The sequence below is a fragment of the Nycticebus coucang genome, chromosome 6, assembly GCF_027406575.1.
Source record: "Nycticebus coucang isolate mNycCou1 chromosome 6, mNycCou1.pri, whole genome shotgun sequence".
NCBI classification, from domain to species: Eukaryota; Metazoa; Chordata; class Mammalia; order Primates; family Lorisidae; genus Nycticebus; species Nycticebus coucang.
The window spans coordinates 83,079,406-83,095,330 of NC_069785.1; the positions used below are offsets into that span (position 1 = coordinate 83,079,406).

The 15,925-nt window shown below is 46.7% G+C and overlaps 1 protein-coding gene across 7 annotated transcripts; it reads right to left on the reverse strand.

The window, feature by feature from the left end:
- Positions 1-243: 243 nt before the first annotated feature.
- Positions 244-13,361, reverse strand: LOC128589152 (stAR-related lipid transfer protein 5-like). Of its 7 annotated transcripts, none has more exons than XR_008380855.1 (7): positions 12,156-13,361; positions 11,451-11,500; positions 10,951-11,083; positions 4,971-5,088; positions 4,105-4,198; positions 778-964; positions 413-549 (listed from the first exon to the last, which is right to left on the reverse strand). XR_008380855.1 is itself a non-coding variant. In XM_053596066.1 (7 exons), the coding sequence occupies exons 1-6, from the start codon at positions 12,252-12,254 to the stop codon at positions 827-829; spliced, it is 654 nt and encodes a 217-aa protein (XP_053452041.1). In that variant the 5' UTR covers positions 12,255-13,361; the 3' UTR covers positions 413-549; positions 778-826. The 7 variants fall into 7 exon arrangements, 5 of the variants coding, with proteins under 5 accessions (XP_053452042.1, XP_053452044.1, XP_053452040.1 ...); XM_053596066.1 differs by having other exon boundaries at positions 778-986; XM_053596067.1 differs by lacking the exon at positions 778-964 and having other exon boundaries at positions 244-549.
- Between the last annotated feature and the right edge of the window lie 2,564 nt (positions 13,362-15,925).

Sequence of the window (15,925 nt, forward strand, 5' to 3'; positions counted from 1 at the left end):
ATATATCTGGGGTTTGCAGCACAGATCTTAGAGAGCTCCAGGTGCCAAAAAAGGCCAGAGGGGTTAGTTTTCAATGCCGACTGGGAAGCCTGTCTCAGAGTGACCGGCACGAGCAGGCTTTCGCCTCACAGGGCGCCAGAGCTGAGTCCCTGTCAGGTGCCTGTGGCCCAGGTCCACCCTGCCATAGGAGGAACACAGGCAGGTGAAGTTCAGAGCACGTCAAGGGCTCCTGCTGGGAGGAGGCAGAGGGGTGGGCTGCCAGCATCCTCAGAGACTCCCTGCCCACTGGCTTGTTCCAAAGAAGGAAGGCACATTTCTTGAGCGCTCCCAGACTCTCTGATGTCCTAACAGTCAAAGCTCCTTAATGACTCACAGGAGCTCTTGGCCAACAAGTGATAGCATCAGTCATGGAATTTCTTCACTGCTTTCTGAAGGTTGGCGTAAAACCCAGCCATGCTGCAGGGGAAGAAGGAGTCCACCACATTCCGTGGGAAGTAGCCGCTGAGGTCGGTCTGGAAGAATGTGATCAGGTTGGTCTTGCCCGGCTCCCTGTAAAAGCAAGAGCAGAGCTGGATCACGAGTCTGCAGCGGAGGTGCTGGGGACAAGCATGGAGACAGGCCAGGCTAGCCACCTCAGTAAACATGGCCATCCCACAGGACCACGTCTAATCCTTAGCTGGATTCACCGCCCAGGGGTCCCCTCTGGGCCTGCTTATTCTCAGGGTGGATACACGTCCTCTCGTGGGTGTATTCCACAGCCCCTCCAGGCCCTCGCACAGGGAGAAGTCCCTTCTTCCAGCCACTGAGGCAGTCCACACTCTCTGATTCATTCAGCAAATGCTTTCAGAGAATTCCCTCTGCGCCAGGCTCCGGGAGAAACAAACAGATGCTGCTCTCCATCTACTCGGGTCTGAGACCAGCATGACGTGTGCCGTGTGACACTGCAGCAGACCGACTGTGGAGGCTGGTACAGATTTCTAATACACCTGATGTGAAAGAGGGCGGTAAAAATGGGTAAACAATGTCACTCTTTTCATTATTTTCTGTTTTGAAAAATATAGCTATTCTCCATAAAAATGTTATTTATGTTAAAATGTAACACATTTTTATTATGATATTAAAATAAATTTTTAAAGAATTTCCAAGTTTTTATTTAAAATTCATGAAAATAATGACAGATACAAATCACTTCAACAGAAACCCCTTGAAGCCCTCTGTTATATTCAGGGGTGTTATGAACCCTTAGGCCAAACTTTTGAGAAGTGACAAATAACTTGAGCACATGTGAGGGGGACTTTGGCCAGCGGGTAGCTGATGGTCAGGGTGGGAATGGACATGGTGCGTGGCACAGAAGCTGGGCTGGAAGGCGAGAGGCAGTATCCGTCTGCCAACTCACTGTGTGGCTAACAGCAGCTCTGTTGGCCTCCCTGGGCTACAAACACAATGATCTGGTGCATGGGGCTGTGGTGAGTGGTGGCTCTTGCATATTACATCATGTGACAATAAACAGCCAAATGGGGGCTCAGGAGAAGGCTGGGATAATGGTACCTGCTATGTTTGTCACAGAGATCCAATGAGATGACACACGAGCACTTGGTATTCTTCCTGTGCACAGAGCAAGTGCCCCATAAATGACATTGTGATCCTGCCCCGGTTACAGTTTCCTCTGCCCTGAGAGTATCTCTCTCTTCCTGAGCTGCAGCCACTCTGAGCTCAGCCACCATCACCTCTGGCCTAGAAACACCAGGCTGCTCAGGCACCACAGCAGTTAAACTTGTGCTCTGCCCCAAATCAGAGCACATCCTGTTCATAAAATGGGCTTCTCATTTTATTCAGAGGAGAGCACACCAGCTGCCTCCTGAACAGTCTCTCCCTTTGATAACCCAACTGCCTCCCTCTGGCTGTCTCCTAAATGCCCAACCCCTGCTCCCATCTTTGCAAGGTCACACCTGCTCATTCCTCTGCTGGGGGCACTCCCTCGGCTGACATTCCCCAGGCTCCCGAGTTTCTGTTTCGTTCAAATGCCCTATTAGGGAGACCCCCCCCCATGACTCACCCCCACCATTCCCTGGCACCTTTATCTGACTCTACTTTGCCAAAGCACTTAACATAGGATAATCACGAGTGTGTCCATCTGGTATAATTACTTGCATTTGTGTTATGTCTGTTTCCTTTTCTTGCCACTAGGATCTAAGCTCCAAGAGGGCAGACACTTTATCTGTAATGAGAAGTCCATATCTGGGTTAAGAGCAGAATGTGGAGCCAGGTGGGTGGGTTTAGATCATAGATCTTTTATTTCCTAGCTATGTGATCTTGGGTAAGTTGCTTAACCTCTCTGTGCCCAGTGTTCTTATCTAAAAAATAGAGATAATAATAGTGCCTTGGGGGTTATAAAAATGAAAATAAGTAAATTTATATGAGGTGCTTAGAATAGTGCCACACAATAGTTTATTGTTGTTATTACGGGCTGATCCATTGTGTCTAGAATAGGTCTATATTCACAGAATGATAAGGGAATAATACTGTTATAGATTTCAGATCCACAATCTCTGGAAAATAACTGCAGGAGGCAGGCTCTAGCAAAAAACTCTGTCCTCTGGGATAGAGTGAAGTTGTGTCATCATAGCTCCTCGCAACCTCAAACTCCTGGGCTCAAGCAATCCTTCTGCATCAGCCTACTGAGTAGCTGGGACTGCAGGTGCCTGCCACCATACCTGGCTGATTATTTCTATCTTTAGTAGAGATAGGTCTCACTCTTGCTCTGGCTGGCCTCAAACTCCCAAACTTAAGTGGTCCTCCCACCTTAGCCTCCCAGAGTGTTAGGATGACAGATGTGAGCCACTGAGTCTAAGCAGAAAGCTTTACTGAGAACAGAAAGTGTTTTTAATCGAGTGGATAACAGTTGAAAGAGTCAACCCATGAGTTAAAAGCTCTACATTAGCTGAGTTGTGGGACCTCAGTGACCCCCTTTACAAAGTCCACACGATTACCTTTGCTACCTGGCATGAGGCACAATGGTACTCATATTATTGCGCGGGCTTCCCAAAAGGAGGTGGCCATACCGTTCAGCCCCTGAGAAGAAAGTGCTGAAGCTCTTATTCCGAGCACTCCTTTTAATCAGACCAGCACCACTGAAAGAGGAGTCTCAGCGGCTGACTCAGGTGGGAATGATGAGGAAACGAGGCAGATGGTCAGGGCCCTCAGCCCCAGCCAGGGGATCTGGGGCAGCCATGTACTGAGGGGACTGAGGGTGGCTGTGTGTATGCACTTGTGCACGCATGCATCAGACCACAGATATGCTATTTTCAAGCTCAAAATTTTGTTATGTTTAAGAAAAATCTTTCACAAGATGGTTGAAAAGCCAGCTTAGCAAAGCATGTCACTCAGAGGTGTGGAGTCTGGACGCAGTAGACTGTGGTGCCATGGCCCACCCTCTGGGCTGGTGTGGTGAAAGCATGATCCTTTCCCTTCCTGGTGCCTGTACCAGGCCTACAGGAAACGCCAGGACACACCTACAAGTGCAATTTCTTTTGCCATCAACTAGGGTGGTTCCCAGGATAAACTAGTGACCTTCAGGTGATTCATTAGATAGAAGTTCCTGGAGAAAACCTGGCCATGTGTTTGGAGAAATGAGCTCAGCTCTGAGTCTGGCCCATAGTGTGGTCTCAGAATGGTTCCACTCCTTGTTAGGGAGCCCCAGTCACAGCGTGAAATGTGAGTGGGGACAGCTATGCTCATAGCCGCTTCAGGCTGGTGTTCAGAGAACACTCGGAGCTCACACCATATAGCCAAACTCCTCACCTTTGACCCCAGACACATACATCACTTAACCTCCCAAAACTTGGTTTTCTCATCTGCTAAATGGGACCAGGATATTTGCCTCATCTACTTTACAGGGCTGGAGGGAGCCCCAAAATAACAAGAGTAAGTGCCAGGGACTTTCACATGTTATCCACCGATGTGCATGTGTGAAAGCATTTTGTAAAATCAATCAATCTTGTTGTTGTGAGTCATAGTCAAAGTGCCCATCTGGACACCACGTCCCCACAGGAAAGCCGCAGTGAGGTTTGAGGCAAGCACCTCAATGCAGGAGGTGATCCTTACCCTGGCAGTGGCTCACAGAAGCATCCGCAAGGATGGTTAAATCCCCTCACAAAACCTGGCTTCGGGGGGGACAAGGGATGCTCCACATGGGTAGCTGAAAGACACACAGACAGCCAGTGAGCTACAACTTCAGAACCGGGCCACAGCCACTGGAGGGCCACGGAGCCCAAGAGGCAGCAGGGGACCCTGCTACCCCCACCCCACTGCCCCTTACATTCACTCATATGCTCTCACACTCACACACATGCACAAACTCACACGTATCCATGCATATACACACATGTACTCCAGCACATGGCTTTCCCAAGCCTGCCAGAATATTAGCAAAAAGAGCACTACAGAATGCAATGTTTGGGGGTGGGAAAAGGCTGGTGCCCTTCTCAAATCCACAGAAGTGTGATGTGGCCACCAACTCTCCCACATGGAAGAATCAGAGGCAAGGGCTGTGCAGGGTAGAGGTTGTGCAGGGCAGGGGCTGTGCGGGGCAGGGGCTGAGCTCCCTGCTGGGCAGGCAGGGGCAGACATAGGAAGACGCTCCTGTGGATGTGGTATTCACATCTGAGCCCACCGAGGTTCTAAGCCACCCAACACACACATATGTCTATGGCACAAACTATGAGCCTCAGCAGGAATAGAAAGGGGTGCTGACAAAATCTGCGGCTTAAAAATAAAATTACTGGTGCGAGGACTCTCTCGCCTCAGTCCCTTATGGCACAGAATCCCCCCAAGCATAACAAGGCAAAGCACACACAAATTATTTTTCTGGTGATTTCTACATGCTCAGCGTTCCTTGAGGAACAGAGGAGTGCAGAAGAGAGGGCCCGGCATCCCAGGAGCGCCCCATGGCGCCTCCAGCCCACACTCACCGTTGGAACTAATGGTCCCATCCTCATACTTCCTGACCAGCACCAGGTCCACAAAATCTCTGGGAGAAATGAGCTTCATAGCGGCCGAGGGAGTAGAGGTTCTGCTTATGCACAGTGTCTGCCAGAGCAAGGGGTGTGCAGCTGTGCCTCATGGCCAGCACCTTCTCCCTGCTCCGACCCCCAGGCTTTGGGAAAGGTACAGGCACTGACGGGAGGGTGGCCCCATGAACTGGGGCCCCCAGAGCGAGGCTTCTGTGGAAAAGCTAAGCACCACTGATGATCACTCAGTTTATAAAGTCCCGGGCTGTGACGGGGGCTGGCCATGCTGTCTAGCTGCAGACCAGGGCCACACTGAGGCAAGAACTCTCATTTATTGAATAAAAGCCTGGCTGGGCAAAGTTTGCAGCTGTCCTTTAACCCTGAGAAATAGGTTTCATTAAGTCATTTGACAGATGAAGAAGCTGAGGCTGGGAAAGATGAAGAAATTTAGCACAAAGCTCACAGTGGAGCTGGAATTCCAGGAGGGCAGGGAGTAGGGAGACGCGAGAGAGTCCCCCCATCAAGGCCAACCCTGCACTTGCTCAACCTCCTCAGACACTGTGCACCAGGCAGCTCTCTGGTTTCATGCCTTCCCTGGCCCTGGGAAGGGCACCTGAACCTCACCCACTTTGCAAACCAAGGACACCCCAAACCTGCCCTGTGCCCTTCCCACTACACCCTTCCTGCGGGAGAGCAGGTGCCAGGTGCCCTCAAGTTCATGGGACCATCCTGGGGCAAGTGAGAAGAAACAGGTAAAGGTGCTCAGCTCACCTTCCCTTGGGCACTTAGACCAGGGCACAGGGGGTTGCTGAGAAACCTTCTGCCAGGGACACCTTTGGCCTCAGGGAATTAGCTGTCAAGCAGGCCTGTGATTGACCTATCCAGTGGGGACACTAGGGATCAATTCCCAGATGACTCCATTCCATGTGTTCTTCCTAAAGTGACCTGCTGGGAACATGCCATGCCTGACTCTTAGGTCTCCTTTCCCACCTGAACGAAAGCCTGGCATAACCCCACCCATCCAGAGTCACCCTATCATGAATTGTCCCAGGTTTTAAAATCCCCCAGGGTTAGCCGGGCGTTGTGGCGGGCGCCTGTAGTCCCAGCTACTCGGGAGGCTGAGGCAAGAGAATCGCTTAAGCCCAGGAGTTGGAGGTTGCTGTGAGCTGTGTGAGGCCACGGCACTCTACCGAGGGCCATAAAGTGAGACTCTGTCTCTACAAAAAAAATAAATAAATAAAAAATAAAATCCCCCAGGGTACCAAAGGGACAGTTAGGAATGTTGATTGAAATATTTAATCAAGGTGCTACACACTTGTGCTAGAATCTCATGATTTTTCTCCTATTACCAAGCTTGGTGTTACACAGAAGGCAGTTTCATCATTTCTAAATTCTGATATTTTGCAGTAGAATGGTAGCAGTGGTAGCAGGGACAAAATTAAAAAAAAATTATACTGTTTCCACCTCTGAATACTCCTCTCAAATGCATCACTCTTAAGGAATGGTGTCTGGACACCAAGATGAAGAGGACTTTGGACAGAAATAACGAGGCAGCAGCTCATGTCCTAAATGTAACAAACTCAGAGCATGGCTCTATATCCATTCATCCACCCATCCATCATCCATCCATCTATTCACTCACTCATCCATCATCCATCCATCCATTCATCCATCCACACATCCATCTATCATCCATCCACACATACATCCATCATCCATCATCCATTCATCTATCCATCCACACATCTATCCATCCATACATCCACTCGCCCGTCCATCATCCATCCATCCATCCATCCACACATCCATCCATCCATTCACTCACCCATCCATCTTCCATCCATCCATCCACACATCCATCCATTCACTCACCCATCCATCATCCATCCATCCATTCACTCACCCATCCATCATCCATCCATCCACACATCCATCCATCCATCCATTCACTCACCCATCCATCATCCATCCATCCACACATCCATCCATCTATCCATCCATCCATCTTTTCACTCACCCACCCATCATCCATCCATCCATCCACCCATCCACACATCCATCCATCTATTCACTCACCCATCCATCATCCATTCATCTATCCATCATCCATTCAATCCATCCACCCATTCACTCACCCATCCATCCATCCAGCCATCCATCTATCCACACATCAATCCATTCATCCACACATCCATCCATCCATCCATCCACACACCCATTCATCATCCATCCATCCATCCACACATCCATCTAACCATCCATCCATTCATCCACACGTCTATCCATCCATCCATCAATTCACTCACCTATCCATCATCCATCCATCCATCTACACACCCTTCCATCCACACATTTATCCATTTATTTGTCATCTACCTATTATAGAATTATAATATTTGAGGTTTGTCAACATCATGCTGACATATGTCAATCTGTGAGGAAGGTCCCTTTCTCCACATTTTCACCGTTTCACTGAATGATAAATAGCTAACACTTGTCAACTTCTCCTCTACTTTTTTGTCAAGATGAGCTCACCTGTGAGCTGTCTGTGCTTTTCCTCCTTTTCATACTTCAGGTCTAATAAAGGCTGTATATTTCTAGTAAGAAATTCTATCTTTTCATTGACACATAAACTAATTTTTAAAAAGAGCATTCATTCATCTCATGCAGAGAGGCAAAACACAGCAAAACATCTGTAAGTTGACCACCCAATGGATTGTAACAAACTGGTCAACATGCAGAGTTAGTCAACATAAGGAACTAGGCCTGCTGTACTGAAACATACATGTGTTGTGTTTCTGATCTATGAAAATTAGGTCACCTTAAGGAGGTGGTCAGAGTAGGGTGGTGGTTAGCTGTGGAGGTCCTACAGTATTTAACTTTTTGGGTTTAACAGTTCTTCAACAAAATTCATAATATAATTATATCATTTTAATGAATTATTAACATACTTCAATTCAGATTTTTTTAAAACTTAGAGTCTCATGGTTATAGGAAATACATGATTGTTTTTTTTTTTTTTTTTTTTTTTTGCAGTTTTTGGCCAGGGCTGGGTTTGAACCTGCCACCTCCGGTATATGGGCCTGGTGCCCTACTCCTTTGAGCCACAGGCACCACCCTTCTTTCTTTCTTTCTTTTTCTTTTTTTTTTTTTTTAGAAACAGGGTCTCTTACTTTATTGCCCTTGATAGAGTGCTGTGTCGTCACAGCTCACAGCAACCTCCAGCTCTTGGACTTAAGCGATTCTCTTGCCTCAGCCTCTTGAGTAGCTGGGACTACAGGTGTCTACCACAATGCCCAGCTGTTTTTTTGTTGCAGTTTGGCTGGGGCTAGATTCAAACCCACCACCTTCAGTATATGGGGCCGGTACCCTTCCCACTGAGCCACAGGCACTGCCCAATACACGATTTTCTTAAAAGTTAGTTTCTATGTATATGCACCTTTATGATGCAATACGATGACTTTCAAGAATAAACATGTATTATCTTAGGGTAAAATTCAGATTGTTGTATGAAATGGAAATTAATGCTCAAGGAAAATAATTGTATATAGTTTATGACTAAGAAAATTGGCTCATGTATTCTTAAGATGGGTGACAGTAAATAAAAGTTCATATATTTTATGGATAGCTCTAAAAATGATGCCCTTGCTTTATTCAAAGTTGACAGATTTATTACATGTCAAAAATGACATGATCAGCAACTTGTGAAAATGCAGCTATCAACAACCTGGGGATGTTAACTGGATGTGTGGGGATGATGTATAATTTCTTAAGAATCTGTTGGAGGGACATAAGCAAAAAGTTTGAAGACTCTTGCACCACAGGACTCACTGGAGTAGGGCAGGGTACCTAGGGCTCTGGGGCTGATACTGGCCTGGCCTCCAGGGAAGTAGCTGCCAGGGATTGAAGGGCCAGCAGCCTCACACAGGGAATGGGCATACTCCCTCTAAAGACAAACTGGGTGTCCAGAGAAGAGATACCCTCTCCCAAGCCCAGCATCATCTACTTAACCCCACTGGCAAGCTAGGATGAAGGGAAGAACTGGTACCAGTGTAGAATGCAGCACAGCTATATACAGTCCAACCAACCTGTGGCAGTTGGGAGGTTGCTAAGCAACAATGAGGAAAGCACATCACTCCCAGGGCCTTTAAGCACTTGGGTCTCCAGGACCCAGAACTGGAGCTGGGATGAAGGCAGGAGGTCAGAAGTTGATTCTCTGGCTCTCTGGAAGGTCGTACCTCTAAAGACCGAGAGCCTGGAATTGTGAGTCACCAGCCCGCTCTCAACTCCCCCTGTGCCACTTGTTACCTGTGGAAACTTGGGTACATCTCTTTATCCCTGTCAAACAGTTTCTGTTCCCCAGCATTTCAAAGTACTTTGAGCTTGTAGCATCATGTAAAATGACTCAGTGCTATCACTTAATCATAACTATGGCAGCTCAGGTTTCTCACTATAATGTTCTAGGCCTTCCATTCTCTCGCTTGTGCCACTACTTGCTGTATTGAGACAAAGGAGTGCAAACATACTACAAATATTAGCCCCTTTTATTTCAAGAGGAAAATTCTACATACGGTCCTGTTAGCACATTTGTATTATGCATTTAATACATAATACAAATGTATTTAAAGGGCATTCCCCTGTGTTTCCTCAATGTCAATCATTTGTGTATAATTATTTGCATCCCATCCTTTTTTTGGGGGGAGGGGCTATCTCTGGTATCGCCTACAATGTGCTTGCTTTCTAAAATTTAAGTAAGTTGGTTATAAAAGGAAGTTATTTAACTATTAGAAATGGAAAAAAGATAAGATATCTTATCCCTAAGATAAAGAGAACTGCAAAATATAAACACAAGGGATTATTAGATTCTAATTCTGAGCCTGAGGCCAGCTTTATTTCACTATAAAGAAGGTTGGCAAGTGTTAAAACTGGCTGCAAAGGCACCTACCTGGGACTATCCCCTTCAAGTTACCAAAGAGATTAAGAATTGAAACAGGGTAACCTCCTCACTATGGGACTCAATGTCAGCTTTGACTGATACAGACCTAAAATCACCTTTTATACCCCAGGGATAAGTGTCTCACCCTTCAGGTACAGCGACATCAGCTCCTATGAGAATGAACTAAAAATGAACGGAAATGTAAATTCTTGGTCAAGGCTAAGAACAGCAGCTCCTACAGATCCAGATTCGGCAGTGGAGAGCTACTACTTGATGTTTCACAACCATCTGTGGTAAACACCCAAAAGTATGCTGGGCCACAGATGTCAAAATTAAGACCCTATTTAAAGTGAACAGGTAAGCAAGGGAACTTGCTTATTGGTTTTGGTTATTCCTTGTTTTCCTGAACTGTAAACAAAATGAGGTAGGATCTAAAAGCTAAGAGGACACTGAGGCAGACCCCCACTGTGGAAGGTGGTAGCCACCAGCTGCATGTGGCTATTTTAAATTTACATTTAATTAATCAGATTTAAATAGAATTAACGATTCGTTTCTTTAAACTAGCCACCTTCAGATAAGGTATTTCCTTCATCTCAGAAAGTTCTACTGGACAGTGCTGGTCTGGGTGGGCCCTGGCCCACAGCTGACTCATGGGGCAGGGCTCTCTCAATTCATTAGCACGGCCCCATCAAGGGGCAGAATTTCAAACTATAGGTGATGGGCCAAATCCAGGCATTGCCTCGGTATCCTCAGAGCCCAGGGTCACCTGAATTTCCTTATCAGCTGCTGTGTCTTGTTGGCTGTTTAGGGCTTCTCTGCCTCTCTCTGCGTCATGCTATTTTTCAACCTGTACATGGACCAACGCTGGGCTTGAGTGTTTGTTGCAAGCAGTAGGCAGCCTGTGTGTGCCAAAGGTGTGACAGGCCCCCTCCAGAGCAGACAGGGTCAGGTTACTATAGCAGGGCCCAGACAATGTCCTTAGATAACATACTTGGAAAAACTTACATCAGTGATGCTTTGGATAATTTCAAAACTAGCCACATTTTCATCCCACTTCTCCCGCAGGCCCCCAGCAGCCGGCTTTACACAGTCCCACACCTCCTTGGGTGTTCCCAACACAATGCCTTCGCCTCGGTACCTGGAGCAAGCACAAAAAAGTAATTTGATCCCAAAGCATCAGTCAAGTGTGTTCATCTTGGGGTTACATCTAAGGACGAGAGGGTGGACCATGCCATGTCTGTTACCGCTCTTCAGGACGGACCTGCAGAGAAGGTACTGGAACTTACTAGCTCACCTCCCCCACAACCTGCAGAAATGATGGTAAGCTTTCACAAGAATATGATTTGCTGGAAATAATTTAGTTAAGAACAGAAGTTAATGCTTTTCTGGAAGGTAATTGGCGAGGTGATCACAGGTTGCTAGGGCTGATTATAGGAAGTAAACTCACAGAAACACCAGGCAGGATGAGGCATCTTTGATAAGCTTAGAACAAGGCATGCACTTACAGGTTGCCTGGAAACTCCACAGATGGCCTCCAGGAAACTGAAATTCCATTCTGTCAAAAGGCACAGAACCACAGGAGAATTTTAGGGCTAGAAGTGCTCTGAGGATCACCTGACTCAATCCTCTGTTCTACAGAAGAGGGGTCCAAGGCCTCAAGAGATGCAATCTCCAAGGCAGTCCAGACTCGCCCAGGACAGAGCTGGAATGAGTCCTGGACAAACCTGTCCACACAGCAGAATGTGATAAAGAAAGAGATCTTAACTGGCTGAGTCCAAGAACTGTGGGTGGCTTTCAAATCACCTTAAAAGCAACCACGCATTTAGCTTCCCTAGCCAATTTAGGGCTATTGGTTAAAAATCAGAAATGTTGAGTAAGCAAAACTACGTCCATGCTACCTTCTGGGAACAACAAAGACAGGGGCTCTTGCTACAATGAACACAGCAAAGGCTTCCAAGCCAAGCCAGCCAGTGACCTTGGGCAAGTCGCTCAATGAAAGGAACTGATAACTTACTTCCTGGGGTCGTGTTAGCACAACAGGCCCAATCTTTTTTAAAAGCCAACACCATGCAGTGGAATCCCTGTCAATCTACTCGAGAGTACTGGGGTGCAGAAATCAGCGCGGAGAGGCGGCGCCTTGGGGGGCTTCTGGGTCCCGGCCCCACGGTGCAAAGTCTCAGGAACCCCTTCCCGCTCAGATGCTCACTCACGCTTTCTCGGCATATCTTCCAGCCTGACGCGTCTCGCCGATACTGGAGCACCTTCTCCGCCACAGCCTCGCTTATCTGAGCGGCCAGCGCCGGGTCCATCGCGCAGTGAGTGAACAAGGCTGAGGGGTCACGGGTGGCAGAGGCGGCTCTGCAGCTGGCTCTGGATCCTGGCGGCCAGAATGCCGGAGTTCTGGGCCGGGCCCGGAGACCCGCCCCAAGCCCCGCCCCAAGCCCTGCCCTAGAGTACCCGCCCCCTAGCTCGGATTGGTCCGATCCCTCAGACGAATCCCGCCCCGCCCTGAGATTGGCCGGGCCGCGCTCAGAGCGCGGAGCCAGGATCTGCCCGGAGGGTTGACGTCCGGGAGGTCCCCGGCGCTCCAGGCAAGGTCCTACAGCCTCCGATCCGCTCTGTCCGGTTCTGGGAGGGGCTCTGGAGCACTGCGACTCTGAAATGGCCAGTGACGGAGACCAAGTGGGCCCGCCACATCACGAACAACGTCATAGGTTTGATTAAGAAGAGTGCACCGGGGAAGCAGGACAGTGGGGCCCTTTGCATCAGAAATAACCTTCTCCGGAGGCTGCTGCCTGGTGGAATGCAAAGCGCCTGGAGACTGGATGTCAGTTAGGAGACTGCGGCGACAGTGAGAGACGTGGGCCAGGTGTGGGAGAGTGCAGGCGGAGAGAAGAGTGCTGAGAACACAGAATGTGGAGGTCTCAGTGACTGGTTGTGAGGCTCGTGGAGAAGGAAGAGAGAGGCTTGAGAGGGAGACTGAGACTTCAGTTCTGGACATTCTTAACGGGAGGGCCCTGAGGGGAGAAGCCGAGACAGAGCTGCTGTCGCTGACGTCTGGGAGGGGCGGGAGTTCTCCGTGTCTAGGTGGGCTGTACCTGCGAGGAGGGGGTGGGGTTGCATCATCCCAGTGTGAGTGGCAAGGCCAGCCTCAGTTTCCTCCTCTAAAGCGCTGTAACCAGCTATAAATATTTGAAGAAGTCAATACTGACATCTGTTTTTGTGCTTATGTTTTTTTTTTTTGTTTGTTTGTTTGTTTTTGGCCAGGGCTGGGTTTGAACCCGCCACCTCTGGCATATGGGACCTGCACCCTACTCCTTGAGCCACCAGCACCGCCTATGTTTTTGTTTTTTTGTGTGAGTTTGTGTGTGTGTTCTTTGGTCTCCTTTAAAGTTTTGAAAGACATGTTTGGAAGAGTGCTGCAAACAAAATGTTTTTGGAAGTCCAGTTTAGACGTGCTGGGCTGCCAGGCTGTGAAGAAGACCCAGATGGAGGACTTAGGGAGCTCGAGGCCTGACTGTTTCACGTTATTTATTGTGTGTTTTGGGGCAAGTCACTTAGACTCCTTGAAGTTCAGCTTACTCCAAGGTGGAATGAGATAATAATAAATGTTCCCCATGCCCCTGTGAAGAGCAAGTGCAGTAACGTGTATGCATACTCCTAGGAGCCATAAAAGATGAGACTGATAAGCCAACCGCATTTTATTTTTGGCCAGGGCTGGTTTTGAACCCAGCCACCTCTGGCATATGGGACCGGCGCCCTACTCCTTGAGCCACAGGCACTGCCCAGCCAACCGCATTTTAAAAGTGAAGCATATTGAAATATCATAAAAAGTTCGAGAATAATGTGAGAAAACTCTAGGACATACTTTAACCAAAAGTAAGTTTTCCTCTTGAACAAAATGCTCTTACAAATCTTTAAGACATTTTATCTACTCTGTAGATAAAAAGAAGGCATCACTTGTGGATTTGCCACTCTGTGGAAAAGTAAACTAACATGGCTAGAAAAGAAACAAAAAGATGCAGAACCTCACTCATAGTTAGAGAATTAAAAATTAAGACAAGGAGAGACTTTTTTTTACCTATCTAATGGACAAACATGGAGAGGTTTGTGAATACCCTGTGTTGGAGCCAGAGGGTGTGGAGAAGTAGTTGTTCTTAGACATTGTGGACAAGAGTTTAAATTTATGCAACCTGCTGAGAGCAACATAACTGCATATATTAAAATGTTACTCTGTTGGTTCCTTTACCCAGCAACTCCTCCTGCAGAAGGATGCGTAACATTCCTCTTAACAATTGGAGGCAACCAATTTATGAATGTATTAACACAAAGTAGCAGTCTTTCCATTTAGTGGAACGGTATGTAGCCATCAAGGTAATGTAGCACAAATGAAGGAAGGCAGAGCGGGAGCAGACAGGAAATGCTCAGCAGAGCCCAGGCACAGAGTGAATCTGGCGATGAGATTTGCTGTCAGTAGACTATTCTAATCAAAAGCAGTTTTTTCTCTATAAAGAAAATGAATGAGATTTAAAGCTTAACTAAGTATTATTTAAGTTCTTGCCCTCTCCCAATAAAATGGTTTGAATGTTCCCTTCCCAACAGGGAAATATATCATTTTCTATCTATCTAATATATATAATAATAAATATTATATATATATATATCTTTAAGTCAAGCGCAACCACATTGTGGATAGGAAAGTCCACGCTCCAGTCAGATTGCCTGGGTTCAACTACCAGCAGCACTACCTAGTAGCCATGACCTCGGGAAGTAACTGATCATTCCAGTTTTGGCATCCTGTTTTGGAAAGTGAGAAAAATAACTCATAGGGTTAATGTGGGGGTCAAATGATTTAATAAATGGATAGCAATTAGAATGGAGTTTGGCATACAGTAAATATTTATATATAATACCATATATGTTTTATTGTTTATATATCTTGAGTAAGAAAGAGAAAATAACTAGAGATGTGTTCATGTATGTTTATATGTTTGTGTATATTATATATGGATATGTTTAGAATAGTTACTATTTTATTTTCTTTTAGACAAGGTCTTGCTCTGTTGCAGTAGCATGACCATAGCTTACAGGAACCTCAAATTTTGGGGCTCAAATAATTCTCCTACCTTAGCATCCTAAGTTGCTGGGACTACAGGTATATCCCCACACATTCAGCTAATTTTTTGTAGAGGCAGTTATGTCCCTATTTTGCACAGACTGGTCTCAAATGCCTGGATTCAAGCAATCTTGCCTTGGCTTTCCAAAGTGCTAGCATTACAGGTATGAGAAACCAGGCCTGGTCTAGGTCTAGAGTATTCACTTTTCGAAAAGAATAGAATAAACTGTTAATAGTGGAGAGTAATGCCAAAGGATATTTCCTTTTCATTTTATATCATTGTATACTATTCAATTATTTTACTTACACATAGGACATTTTAAATTAAAAAAAAAAGCCTGTTTAAAATTCAGTGTAGAGTATTTCTCTGAAGCTCTAACATTGAGACCCTCTTGGGCTACAGTCTATTGGAACCTTGGGCACAAAACACTGTGAAAATGAAGCTGAAGGAAAGTAAGTCTTGCTGTAGAAAGTGACTTTTGTTAGACATCAAACATTGAAGAGATTATGGTACTTATCAAAACAGAGCGTGGACCATGGGCTTTAAAAATCTTTTTAGCACCTGTAAAAGCATTTAATCTTTGTTCCCAGAAAATGGGAAATACTGGATATACAAAATACACTGTATTTGGAAAGGCAATCTGTTTGTCCCCAAAGCCTGTGACAATCTGGCAATAGGAGAAGATGAAGTCAGGCTGGTTTAGGGAAGGCACTGACCTGTTTTGCCACTGGAGGCCAGCACAGGGCAGGGCCAGCAGCTGGCTGGAGCTGGGGGTAGGTGGGAGCTGCCTTCACAGCAGCTGTGGGGACCTAGAGCAGTGATCTATTTTGCAATCTGCTTGAGTTCAGAGCTGACAGAAAAGG